At 48.6% G+C, this 14,087-nt stretch overlaps 1 protein-coding gene across 1 annotated transcript in view; it reads right to left on the bottom strand.

The window, feature by feature from the left end:
- The window catches only part of LOC119104001 (structural maintenance of chromosomes protein 6), a 34,128-nt gene extending 27,240 nt beyond the window's left edge, over nt 1-6,888 (bottom strand). Inside the window, exons 1-4 of the mRNA XM_037227715.1 lie at nt 6,733-6,888; nt 6,133-6,322; nt 5,029-5,184; nt 2,117-2,238 (exon numbers count right to left, since the gene is read on the bottom strand). Coding sequence (XP_037083610.1) covers nt 2,117-2,238; nt 5,029-5,184; nt 6,133-6,322; nt 6,733-6,849 — 585 coding nt within the window. The 5' untranslated portion in view covers nt 6,850-6,888. The remainder of the gene's footprint in view (nt 1-2,116; nt 2,239-5,028; nt 5,185-6,132; nt 6,323-6,732) is intronic.
- Between the last annotated feature and the right edge of the window lie 7,199 nt (nt 6,889-14,087).

Below are 14,087 nucleotides of genomic sequence, written 5' to 3'. Positions count from 1 at the left end.
TGTTCTAAAAGTTCTACTTGTTTGCAATGTCTTGAACCAAGTTTTCCATGTTCGTAACAAACTTTCCGCACAACACACACACATAAAGCAGCCATCTGTACGTCACGCAGAACATTAAATTTGTGCTTATATATTACAATGTCCTGCTGTGTAAAATTTTCCACTCGTAAGTGTTCCACTCCATGACGTTTTTGATTTAAATGAAATGCTGGCTTTATGAGCGCGTAATGAGGACAGTCCACGCTTTAATTATATCTATAGGTTTTTCTGAACTCATTTATGCTACTTTGAAGATAAGACCATTCTTATTTTCCTATACATCGGTCGGTCATCGGTCAGCGACCAGCAAATTGTTCTAGATAACGTTCTTTTAGAAAAGCATGACTGCTCGGGGCGTCTGGTTCTCCAATTCAAGGCGACAACAGTCACTGTTCTAGTCCGTTCTAAGCAAAAAGTGTCTGGTGTTCATTTTAAGTCAGTGATCTTGTTTGACATATACATGGTCATGGTGACCAAGAACCTAGGAAATTGTTTCGATGTTGAATTCGATTAAGCATCAAGAATTCCGCTGGGCGGTATGTTCCGAACAAAAAAGGTTGATCTGGGTCACTTTAGGCCAATGCGCTGCTCTGACTCTGCGAAACCAGGTGTGCACCTTACGCACCTCTCAAAAATCACCATAAAATCTTCTGGCCATGTTAGCTGTAGCTGCGGCCACGGCCTGCTGCTGCTCTGACGATGGTGTTCTATAGCCTGACCATGACCGACTGTAGATCTGATCATGGTCAGCTGTAGCTAGCTCTGACCATGGTCAACTGTAGCTCTGTATATGTTCACCTGGAGCTCTGACCACATTCACCTGTACCTCTAATCATGGTCACCTGTAGCTGACTATGGCCAACTGTAGCTCTGACCATTGATCATTTGTAGCTCTGACCATGGCCATCTGTAGCTTTGACCATTGCCAACTGTACCTCTGACCATGGTCATCTGTAGCTGACCATGGACAGCTGTAGCTCTGACCATGGTCATCTGTACCTCTGACCATGGTCATCTGTAGCTCTGACCATGACCAACTGTAGCTCTGACCATGGCCACCTGCAGCTCTGACCATGGTCACCTGTAGCTGACTATGACCAACTGTAGCTCTGACCATGGTCATTTGTCGCCCTGACCATGGCCAACTGTACCCATGACCATGGTCACCTGTAGATCTGAACATGGTCAACAGCAGCTCTGATCATGGCCAACTGTAGCTCTGACAATGGCCAACAGCAGCTTTGACTATGTTCACCTTTAGTTCTAACCATGCTCACTGGTAGCTCTGACCATGGTCACCTGTAGCTCTGACCATGGCCAACTGCAGATCTGATCATGGTCAACTGTAGCTCTGACCATGATCAACAGTGGCTCTGACCATGGACAACAGAAGCTCTGACCATGGCCCACTATACGTCTGACCTTGATCAACATTAGCTTTGATCATGGCCAAGGCTCAAGACCAATCCAGATGCCCAGAAGCCTCAGCGTGTGTGTGCGTAATTGGGGCTTTACGACGTACTCAGCTGCTGCGGTTACATGGCGTCGCCTGCCCCTCACCCTGGAAGGAAGATCGGGCACCGTGGGGAATCGAACCCCGTACCTCTGGTTTCCCAGACTAGTTTCCAAGACGCGCAGTGGTTAACGCAGACGCGTTAACCACTACACTACCGGCACCCCCAGAAGCCTCAGCGATTCACTTCCTTACTTTATGATACAATCAGTTGATGGACGCAGATCACCACCAACAACTTTCACCAACAACTGACACAAAAGCAAGAAGGCATGAAGTGTCCATTTTTAAATTACAAAGCACATAGTTTTAAGTTTGGGGGGTGACAGAATTGCTCCGCCATGACCAGGCACATTCGATGACATTGAAACGCCGAAAAATAACGCTAATCCCTGCACAAAAGAACTGGGACATAATTCTTCCGCCAGAGAGTAAACCCTACCTGGGAGACAGATGCGGTCCACAGTAGTCTAAACTCTAGATTGTTCTGTTATAATACAAACTATGAATGCACGTTAAGTCATCCATCAATAGACCACCCAATGAAACGGCAGCAATACTTACATTTACGAACAAGAAGGTTTTGGACGTGTCCTGCGTGAGGACCGTGATGGGATTATCCGTCTGTATGTTCAGTGCATCCAGAATACCTTCCAGATCCTTTCCCTTGCTAGCAATTTTCTTCCCTGGAGCACGGGAAAAGGCATCAACACATAGACATCAACATTTAACATCTTTCACGAAACGTGACATTTCAGCTAAAAACGTCTTCAATAGTTAAAACCATACCACAATCCACAAAACGTTAGGTTCCTCACTACATGCCACTCAAATATCGGTAAAACCAAAGGTCAAAGCGCACCGAACATCAAATTTACAGAACCCCAGTTCACCAATGCCAGAAGCCCGCCCTCCCCCCCCCCCTCCCCACAGCTGAATGTGGTTCGTGAAAGTAAGAGATCCAGCACTTCTGCATACGCACTTGCTCCGGGGAGCTTTAAACCCTGAATGCTGTTCGCACTATTCAACCCGGAGCAAATAACGCACGCAATTGATCATGCATAAAGTCGCGACATAAGGCTGTCCCCCGACTCAATGAATGACCCTATGTAACTCACTGACTCAATGAATGACCCTCTGTAACTCAATGACTCAATGAATGACCCCGCCTAGCTCAATCAAAATCGTTGGCTTGGTATACACCATTACCACGTCGTTAAAATTTCCAGGCTATTCCTAAGTATCTTTCTGATGCACTGTACGAACATTTCGGTATCATTTCAGGCACAGGGGTGTTCCAGGGCCCGGTGTTGTGACGGACCACACAGAAATTCGACCACCATGGCAACACGGTAATCCCCTCGAATTATACGCGCCGCATTGCGTTTACAAAGGCCGGTACTTCTGGTGCAGAACACTGCTGAACCATGAATATAATTTTTACAACGCAAATATATATATATATATATATATATATATATATATATATATATACACATACAATGCTGTTAGAGGGCTTGGGGCAGGTGATTTCCAGAGTTAGCCACCTAATTCGCTCTGCACAATGTGGCGACCGAACTTGACTTGGGTGTACCTAATCGTTATTTCTAACTGTAACATGTAACTACATATACATTACTCGCACTTGGTGTGTATCTTTGAACATGAAATATGTGATTAATTCTGAATGTCAGACCCTTAATAGATGACAAACGTCAGCGAATAACTTTTAATCTCGATGAACAGAACATCATATTAACAAAGCTAGAGCAAAGACAGAACTAATTATCGAAAGCACGTATGCTAAGGTCTTTAACAACACTAGCATAGCAGCAAGCAGGTATCGTGCTTGCAATGCAATATATATGTGTATATATATATATATATATATATATATATATATATATATATATATATGCATATACATAGACTTGTTCCGGTTTTGTGGAAGAGGGTGCAAAGACACCTAGCCTGGAGTATACACCAGCACTACGATGTTAGGAATGGATAACATAGGAAAATATTCGCACACAAGCGCACAATCGCACACAGCCGTAGCACAAAAAAAACTTAGACACAGAGATGGCGCCAGAGATGGCGAGGGGGGGGGGGGGTTAGAGGCTCTGCAACATATGAAACGTGAAGGCCTAGTACCGAACGCTGCATTTCATCGTTAACTTCACTGCACTACACAACGCCTCATAAAACTACACCACAGCGAGAACCGTACGCTAAAATAGTACATGAATGCTGCGGCCAGACCATAGGCCGCTGCGGTAGAACAACAGGTCGCCCAGGGGAAGCCGCTACAACTGCGCGTTTCCCCCGGTGACACACTCCCACCTCTAGTAAAACTGGAAACGGCCATGGCACCTGTCCACATATGCTTTACGGGTATCATGCTTTATCTACAGCGCATGACATCATTATGGTGGGCAACTTTATCTACTCCTCACATATCCTCTCCTCCCCCGCAACAGCCACTCTAGCTCCGCCTATGCCTTCAGCTTTGGTTTGTGCTTGTTCTCCTGGCAACATATCAAATGACTAGCCCATTTGTCAAGCATACACTCGATCAAAAACTCCCTATATGCTCCCTCCCCTCACAATTTGTATTACCTTGTTTGGGATCTCCTGGGCATGCCCAGGAATTCTCAATTTTGAAATTTTGTCGTAAGATGTTGTTTTTTTAAATAATTTTACGATCTGTGTTGGTTACGTTAAATTCGCCGAAAAACGTCAAACATGCCGTCTCAAGAACATCATATATTTCACCTCTGGTGACTTCCCTTATCTTCAATTTTTCCTCTTTCCAGAAATCATGAGCATCCCAGCACAAGAAATCAAACTCTGTTAGCCTTTTCAAGATCGGCAAAACATATCCTAAGACTTAAGGGGCTGGAGACTGAGCCTACTCCCTCGCTGGGAATGGGGGTAGCGTGAGGGCCACCAGGAACAGGGCTTATGACTCGCGTCTCAGTGATAGGCTGCATTAATGGCCCAGTGAAACTATGATGCCCGACGCCTCAGGGATTGACTCCATAAATGCCCCCACTAAGACTTATGACTTACACCTCAGTGACGGATTACATAAATGTCCCAATGGGAACTCTAACGTCTGACGCCTTCCTGCCGGACTCCGTAATGTCTCAGTAAGACTCTAAGCGACCCATCCAATGATTCTCCCCTTCTAACGTTGCCCCACCAACTGACTCCCCCACTGTTAGTTCCTGGTCCATTATTCAATGCAGAATGACTCCTCCCTGAGCTGTTAGCACCACTGACTGCCTCATTGTCCCGGTAACTGAGTCTACTCAGAGACTATCCTGCATAACTGAGCGACTCTCCACGCCTCGGCACTCACCTCATGTCATACGCCAACGACACGGACCGACTGCAATAAAAGACTGTCTCATTGCTCCCCACGTCGCAGCCCCAGGACTGAAGCCGTTTCTCCGGCCGGCTTCCCCACTGACCGGCAGCGGACTTGATGGAGAAGGAGGAACCGTCTTTGCGGATGGTTCTCTTCACGAAAATGGCGTCGCCGTACAGGTCCTTCTTGTAGGCCAGCTCACCAGTGTTGCACAGCTTCACTGTCACCTCGGCCGACGACTGGCCGTTCCGAATCAGCGCTGAGGAGCAGGACCGGTCACCGACTGTGACACGGGCCGGTCACCGACTGTGACACCGACCGGTCACCTATTGTGGCACTGGCTGGTCCCGACTGTGGCACCGGCCGGTCCCGACTGTGGCACAGACCGGCCACCGAATGTGACACAGGCCGGTCACCGACTGTGACACGGGCCGGTCACCAACTGTGGCACCAGCCGGTCACCGACTGACCGATCTCACGGTCCAAGTTTGTGGCGTTTTTTCTCCACAATTTTAGATCCCGGAAAATTGTTCCCAACATACACCTCATTAAGCCGTTTTCACCAGTTAGAAATACTTCACTGTTTGAGACCACTGCCAGTGGACGGGCAACGCCAGAATGCACTTATTCATGACCGTTGAGCACATCAAAGTGGTGTTTTTCGTTGTTGTTTTAAAATACAAAGTTTGAGTCCAGGTTGATTAAGGTTCAGGTAGGTGTACATGATGGTTACCCTATTTTTATTATAAATTTACTTTTTGGCATTATCCGACCCTTCTGTGTGCTGGGTTTGATTATGACACTTGTTGAAAAAACTCATAAAATTTTGAGACCACTGGAAGGTCAAGAATCATTGAAAAGCAGTTTCTTTGTGTGTCAACATCTCCACAAACAAATCGCAGAAAAATCACGATTCAAAGGGTTGCATGCGGTCCCTCGACACTCATCCATGTGCTGATTTAACAACGTTTAACCAGTGCTAGGGATGTCACATCGACTCCCCGCTCCTACCCCCGCCCCTCCCACTCAACTCTTCTATCAGGGGAGAGCTAACTGAAGCTAGCAGAAATGTCCAGTCGAGAGCGCCACTGCCAGCCGACCCAACCTTGTTTTGTGCTGCACCAGTGGCCAGCTCCCGGAAGCCCCAGCTGAGAAGAATAGGCTGGCCAGCCCAATACCCCACCCCGGATGGAGGAATCCGTCTCACCAGGGAGGGAGGAGCCCCGGTCGGTTCCTTTGGCCCGGCTGCCCAAGCCCACCATGATGGCGGTCAGCACGGCACTCTTGCCGCTGCCATTCTCGCCCGTGATGAAGTTGACACTCTCGTTGAGCTTGATCTCGAGGTGCTCGTGGCACATGAAGTTCTTCAGCGTCACCTGCAGGATCTTTCCAGGTCGCTACGAGCGGTGAGTAAAGCGTTAACCTCGACGCATCACTCGCCGGGGCCCACATCTGCACTGGCCATGCGCCGCTGTCGTACGTGTTAACTCGGCCAGCTGCGTAACGCGTAACGCACAGCATATCACACATGTATCACACACGCACAAATGTACACAATTTCGGCCGGCAGTCGACGACTGTCAAGGGACGGACGCTCGCTATTGCTCTCAGTGGCTTATGATTGTCAACAGTTTCATTATAAGGTTGAATGCTGCTTTCCGCTTGCACCACGCCATTCTGCGGCAACTGTAGCGGAGAAAACAGAACTTAAGCCCACGTCTGGAGCGCATTTCAATGGCGGGCGCGTCATGACCGCCAAGCTCCGACGTCGGCCGGCGCCAGCTGGCGACGCCGCCAAGGTACGCACCTGAGTGGGCACCACGATGGTCGCGTCCGACGTGTACCGCTGGCGCTTGGCCTGCGGGCCACTGTCAGCGCATGAGGAGCGGCGCACCACCGCCGCCCGCCGCTGGGGCTCCGCCATGTCGCAGGTCTGCGGCGTCTGATCACCGCCTTCACAACACGGCCTGTCCACGCCCAAATCACATGGCTCTCAGTACAGACTCCTTACAGTGATGAACAATCTGGTCTGAGAATGCTGATGAAGAATTCATGGCACGAATGTAGCTATTTTTATTTATAGATATTTGCTGTGCACATGGCTGGGAACACAGCTCAAAGATTGGCGCCGAACATCCTGCACTTATTTGTCGCAATGTAACCTACAGTATAACAACACCCTAACCCTAACCATGTAACCCATGTATATAACAACACCCTAACTAACCTAACTATCTTGGCACCCCCACTACCTATCCTTAACACCGTCACTATCCTGGAATGATAAGCAGATGCTTTTGGTTATCAGGTTCTAGCTTTTAAGTTGTAGGCAATGATCTTCAATGAACAGGAGCAGGTTTGCTGTTACTTTTCCACTTTGTATATATTTGGCATTTTGACTTTTGTATATTGTGAATCCTCACCACTTCCTTTCCACACATTTCATATCCAAATCTCAAGATTGGTGAAAGGATTGAGCTACCAAGTGTGGTGGAGGGGGGTTAAGATACCCATTGATCTTAAAGATATTGATGATATATATATATATATACATATATATATATATATATATATATATATATATATATATATATATATATATATATATTATTGCATATGACAATCAATGCTTTGCTCATAAATTCTGTTCAAAATTGGTGTTAAATAATCAAATTGTTTTATCTTCCAGTTCCAGTATAAATTACACATTTTCTGTAATGAGGCACCAAGTGTTTCACCACACCTCTGTATTTCAGTCTTGCATCACAGCAGCCTCATCAAGAAACACTGTGGCAGCATGCACACAGGACATTCTGTTCTTTGTTTTCCCTGGCCATGCACTGTATTAGGATGTAGTGTTCTTGGAGTACAGTTTGTCAAGTGCTGCCTTAGAGGGCATGCAGGGTTGAGGGCAGGTGGATTATGTATGTCGATGAGCAGGGTTGGCCTTTATGGTGCATTGGAAGGATGCTTTGTGTGAGGTGACATTAAGCTTCTGGCATTGCTTGGGTGCAGCATCTCTCTTGTAGCTGTGGGTAGTATATCATGGGATGCTTTGATTGCTGTAGACAGGGTCCTTTCATCCTTTTCTTACCTATGATTTTGAGGAAAAAATTACAAGGTACATTTGTGAAGAATTCAGAAATTGAGAGCCCTAGGAGCTAAAGAGCCCAGAAACAAGCAAAAAAAAAAAACAACAATCAAATGTTGAAATCCACACCACACAAATGACATCCCAGCAGTATGGCAGGGGACATTCTGGGTTACTGTTCTGCCATACATAGTATCACTAAAGCTAGGCAAGTATGAGTTAACTTCTTCATTGACTCCATAATAGGCTTTCCTCCCATGCCAAGCTCAATCATAAACTGAAAAGGTAAACATTAAGGGATTTGCCTTGCTATACACAAATACTTAAATAACAGTTAAGTTAAAGCCAAAGGGGCAGGTTAAGTTAAAGACAAATGGATAGGTTCAAACTGCAGAACTTTTTTCCTGAAATATCAGTCACCAGCCGAACCACTGGCACCCCAGCCAACTAGACCAAAGGGCTCCAGTCTGAAAGGGACTGCTGAGCAACACTAGAATGCTGACCAGCCATCAACCTGCAAGTACGAAGTTCATTGCAACCCACATTGGTCCTTTTTCCCTTAATTCTGGCCAAGGCCCTGTAATGATTCTGGCCCAAATATAAATTGAGCATAAAACATTGTTAGTGGTACATAATGGAAAACAATATCCTGCTAACATAAGTGACATTGCTTAGAAAGGTGTTGGCCAAAGCACCTGGACTATGGAAATTGTATTGTGTAAATTCTGTTGAAATTCTGCTGTAGATGTTAAGCACTATAATGCTAGTTGACAACGACAAATGAGAAGGAAAATTATATAATCCAAAATGGCCCAGCACCGGTCAGGGTGCACTTTCCTACCTAACCGCGGACGGCCAAGTGCAGAGCCGAGCAGCAGACCACAGCCGAGCCAGCTGATCAACCCGCGCCCCGGTCCGAGCTCGATACCGAGCCCCGGCCAATCCACGCAGTACAATGCCACGACAATTTCAAGGTCAGGCGCCACCGCTGGTCATACCAACGCTCGCTCTCCGTGGCCTTGGGCCTGTCCCTGGCCAAGAAAGAGCCCATGCAAAACGGACATGAGCCTAAGCATGGATGGGAGCGAGCTTAGGTGGCGGCCGGAACCTGGAGCAGGAGCTTGTCGGACAAAACCGGGGGGAGCGCCACATTCAGGGAGGAGACCACGATTTCGGGAGAGAGAAGCTCTGGGACTTGAGGGGCTCGGAGTGAACGGGAGCACTCTGCACTCGGCGACTGCAGCCACCAACATGTGAGCGGAGGAGCTGCGAAGAAGGGCTGAGGCAATGCAGTCTGCTCTCCGTTTCCACCCCTCTTCGGCCATGTTTCCTGCCCCCCCCCCCCCCCCCCACCGTTTGCTACATTGACCAGACGCCAACTGGGTGCGGAAACCCTGCCAGGTAATTGCCAGTTAAATGGGGACTAACCAGACAAGGATGGCATATGACGTGCCCATCCGATAATCGCGTGCGAAGAGGATGAGGGTCGAGGTCAGACGCCGGGCAGGTCACCTCACATGTGAGATTGTGTCATTCGGACTATGGCGGAGAGGAGCTGCACTGCGTGCATGTAAATAAGGTCAGACGCCGGCCAGGTCACTTTACATGTGAGAATATGTCATTCAGACTATCGCGGAGAGGAGCTGCACTGCGTGCATGTAAATAAGCGCCGTGTGCTTAGATGTGTGAATGTGTGTTATATTTTACTAGATTAGGCTCACGGACCAGTCTTGATTTTAGGAAGGAAGCCAGGAATGGACGCGGTGTAACCGGACGGAAATCAAGTCATGTATCCACATTTTGACGACATGCATCAGTGAAACTCGTAGTCTGTAAGGGTCTTCACGTAAAATTATGTTCGAAAGGACGGACTTGCTAGTTGGAATGCTGCACTTTAATTGCAGCGCGCACTGCCGTAAACGCAACATTTCGGTTCAGAAACAATTGCCTACTGGCCCAAGTGTTTAAAAGAAATGGGGATCAGGAATGACGCAATTATTTCGTTCGACACGTAGTTACTTATTGCAATGTGTACAGCTCTTCATCTAAACCTGGTGAAAGAAATGACGCACATTGCACGCTATTCCGAAATCCTTGGTCAGTAAGTTTGGGAATCGCGCGAATCTTTACGTGTTATAGCACGAATCGGCTTTGGGTGGAAATAAACGTGCGTTGCAAACGCATTTCCTACCACCTGTCATTAATTTGAGAGCTAGCATGGCCTTTTACGGAACTGCACTCAGAAAGGACTCACTCTGTGATTCGACACATAGCTGTTAGATAGCATAGCTGTCGCGACGCGCATAGTTCTTAATGTAATTTCGGAACAACCAACGGGCATTGAGGCTCACTCTATGTCATGACTTTACATAATGTATCGCACCGAGGCCAGAAACCCTACTCGGAAGCCCCGTGAGACACACTAAGCAGGACAGGGTCATCGTTCATTTATTTGCGTTCAGACTCAGAAAGTCGTCGATAAATCATTTGGAACACGGCCGTTGTATCATTCCGCAGGATTTTTAGTAACTGAATTGATTTCATGGACGGCTGGTCTGTAAGCAAACAGATCCAGTGCACATTTCAAGCATCCAGGTTTAATTGCTTTGAGCCACACTTCACTAAGAAATAGCTACTGCCTTGCCTACGCTGTGGGCAAGTTTCTTATTTGCCTGGATTTGCATTCCCTTATTTTAGTAACTTAACCTACGGAGCATGTGATAGGATGGCAAACGCTGAATGAATGCAAAGCCATGAATTTTTACGGGTTCCTTGCCGTGTTGCTGATTCAGTGTGGCCTCCTGAGTTCATCGTTCGGGTTTGTTTGTAGTTTAAATGTCAGTCAGAGCCAAAGAGCGGCTCCCGGAAGCTCTTATTCGTGAATTCTGCTGTTACCCAGGTTCTTGATTTGCTTTCTGCGGCAGGACATCCTGAACAACGGGGGCTATATTGAATTTTTTTTAGATAATGGATGACGGTTAAATTACACGTGACATTTAGCATTCAATATTCATTGTTTACGGCTTGCAGGTAAGGCGTAATGAAATAGGGAAAATTTCGGCAATCATTCACTTGAATGGGGTTTTTCTAAGGCAATGATATATGCCGTACAAATAAACATAATTTTCCGATTTTTCGGCTTTTGAAAGCGTGACAGACCAGACCTTCTCCGCATCTTGAAATGCTATGCATACAACCGTTTGCTTCGTGCACCTGTGATAAAAATGATGGGGACAATTGTTGTTAAACAGCGATTACGTGAGCGCTGTGGAGGAAGCGACGACCCCGCAAAAATCAATTGTGTGGCCGCCGCTTGTAGGCGACGTCGCGTCAGTGAGATGGCGACAACATAAACGGCGCTGTTCGTGGCGCGAGATGGTGGCGAGAGAAGGCGCTCTTGATTGAGTTCCTGGTGCCGCGGGACGTTTGAAGGTGAGCGGTTCTTGTGGCGCCGCTCAGAATGTGACCAGGCCACGATATGCCAGGAACGCGTCCGCTAAGAGTGAGTAACTGTATTGACTTATAATGTTACGTTATTGTTGTGTCAGGTCATTATATGTATTGCTCATCATACCAGGTTGTATGTATTTTCGAGTTATTATTATTGCTTCACCTTCATTTCAGGTTTTACGTACAATAAAGCAGCAACACCAAAATGGCGGCTTCGAAGCGTTCAGAATGAGCCGCAGGCTCATCTGTAATGGCTGCTACAATTTGGATGCCGCACTCTAAAGCAATGAATGCTAGTCGGTGGTTAAAATGCATTGGAATAGTGCCAAGTGGCTAAAATGCATTGCGATTAATGCCAAATATGATCTAGCTATCAGTCAGGATTTATACATCGCTTGCATGAAAATAAACAGTTCAGTTGTTCTGAACCTTTCCAGCTGCGAACTCACCTCTGTAAAAAGCCAATGGTACTTTCGAAGCGTCAGGTACAACTTTACTCCTGACCATTGATGAAGCAAATCCATAACACTGTACGAAACCAGAGGTTTATTTGCGTAGGCATATTATTGGTGCGTATCAAATAAGCTAGACTGGACTGGGAGGCAACCAGCCGCGTGGGGTCGGGTGGATGTCACATGTGGTTCAAGCGTGCAATAGGCGCAAGATAGTAGCTAAATCTCATTGAGATCCGCACAGGGGCACCGGCTTCGGCCGATGTAGGGGACTAGCGCCCCCTCGGGTCCCAGCTCCGGTAACAGGTGGACAGCACAAGCTGCTCCTCTCAGGGCGTAGCGTAGCGACCCTGCCGGTACGTAAGCTCCCGCCCCTTGTCCGGCCCGCCCTTCCCATTACCGCTTTCCTGCATCCGGCCCACTCATCACTCTTAATCCTCGTTTTATCGGGGTCGCCGTGCCCCCTCGCCCACGTCCCCGGGTTGATCGGATCCTGGTGGCTGAGGGGCGCATAGTGCGGGTCATTCACGGTGCGTCCCATCACTCCACTTTGGCCAGGATATCCGGGGCGCGGAGGCCCGTGGGGCCCCACACGGGTCTAGCGGCTTGTCGCTCGCGTTGCGGCTGGTTGCTCCGTGCGGGTCTCCGCTTGGGCCGTCTGGCCGTGCCGTGCGCAGCGGCTTAAAGGGCCAAGGGGCGGCGGCGCTGAACCACGGTCAGGACGGGGAGAGGCCTCCCCGGATACACCTGGCCGTGTGGGAGGCGTCGTTCGCCCCGTAAGCACCGGGGTAGCCCTAGCGGCGACCACCTCCCGAACGAGTGTTTGGCCGTCCTCCAGTTGGGCTCCGTGGTGAGTGGGGCGCCCCGGTGCCGAAAGAAAATCTACTTTGCATGGCATCCTTTAACTCCAAAAACACCCGTCCTCCAAAAGGGGGTCGGACCACGATAACCCAAGGGTGCGGAGAAGATTCTGTTACCCAAGGACCATTGATACTTGCCTTCTAAAGTGATGAGAGTAGGTTGGCGTCCCTGTCACCGTTTCAGAAACGAAATGGCCACGACAGTTTTGAAGAAAAAAATGTATCATGTGACAAGCTCGGGATAGAAAAATAGAAGTTGAATTTGCTAGTGGTTTGGAGGCATGTCGGGCTATGGGAGCAACTGAATTTTCGTACAGTGTTCGAGATGGGACTGGTAAGCGGGGAAAAACAGTGCCAATGTCAATGACACCACACAGCACCAAAAATTCATACAGGGGGCGTGGTCAACTGTTTTGATCTGCGTGACGTTGACGAGGAGGAGATCGTGGAGGAGCTGTCGGAGTTTGGAGTGACCGCCGCTCGACGGATACTTGTCAGAACGGGAGGAGAGTTGGTGCCCACCAACAGCCCATACTCACATTCAGTCGTCCTGACTTACCGTCCGAGATACGTGTGGGATACGTCCGTGTGAAAGTTCGTCAGTTTGTGCCCAAACCCATGCGGTGCTACCAGTGCCAGGGATTTGGTCACACCAAACCCAGCTGTCGGTACCGTGCAGCGTTTGGCAAATGTGCGCCTCTGGAGCACGTAAGCGAAGTCTGTACTTCTGACAAACCCCACTGCGTCAACTACGGCAAGGACCATGTTCCGCATGCGTCGTACGACCCTGCATGCCCAGCATACGCCAAGGAAAAGGAAATCATATCAATTAAAACTTGTAAAAACGCATCTTTCCGTAAGGCTCGAGAGCTTTATAACGAAACCCAGCCAAAAATACCGTACGCATCGAAATTGAAAGCTTCGTTGCCGCGCACTAATGTGATCGAGGAAATGACGGCTGTTCGGTTTCTGGAACTTCTGAGGTCATTTGGCCTATCAGTTGTACTCGCAGTACGCGCGCTGGACTCGCGGCCGGCACCCCAAGCTCCCTCCCCACCAACCGAGCAGTCGGTGGCCGCCGTGCTGCCGGCCTCCTCGGCGCCGGTTGGATCGCTAACGAATGACGATTGGCCGACGGTTCGGCGTGGCTGCAGTCCTCGCGTGCCGTCGGGCATTTTTCGTCTGAGACACCACCTGTCTCCTCATCGCAGACACCCCTCGCCAGTGCCTGTGAGCGTGTGGCAGAAACGATAGAGCGTCAGGAAGCTGGCAGGTGCGCCCGCGAGGCCAAGCAGGCGCGCTTGGCCGA

The sequence above is a fragment of the Pollicipes pollicipes genome, unplaced genomic scaffold (genome assembly GCF_011947565.3).
Source record: "Pollicipes pollicipes isolate AB1234 unplaced genomic scaffold, Ppol_2.1 Scaffold_5724;HRSCAF=6776_pilon_pilon_pilon, whole genome shotgun sequence".
NCBI classification, from domain to species: Eukaryota; Metazoa; Arthropoda; class Thecostraca; order Pollicipedomorpha; family Pollicipedidae; genus Pollicipes; species Pollicipes pollicipes.
This window is presented reverse-complemented; position numbering and strand designations above follow the sequence as displayed.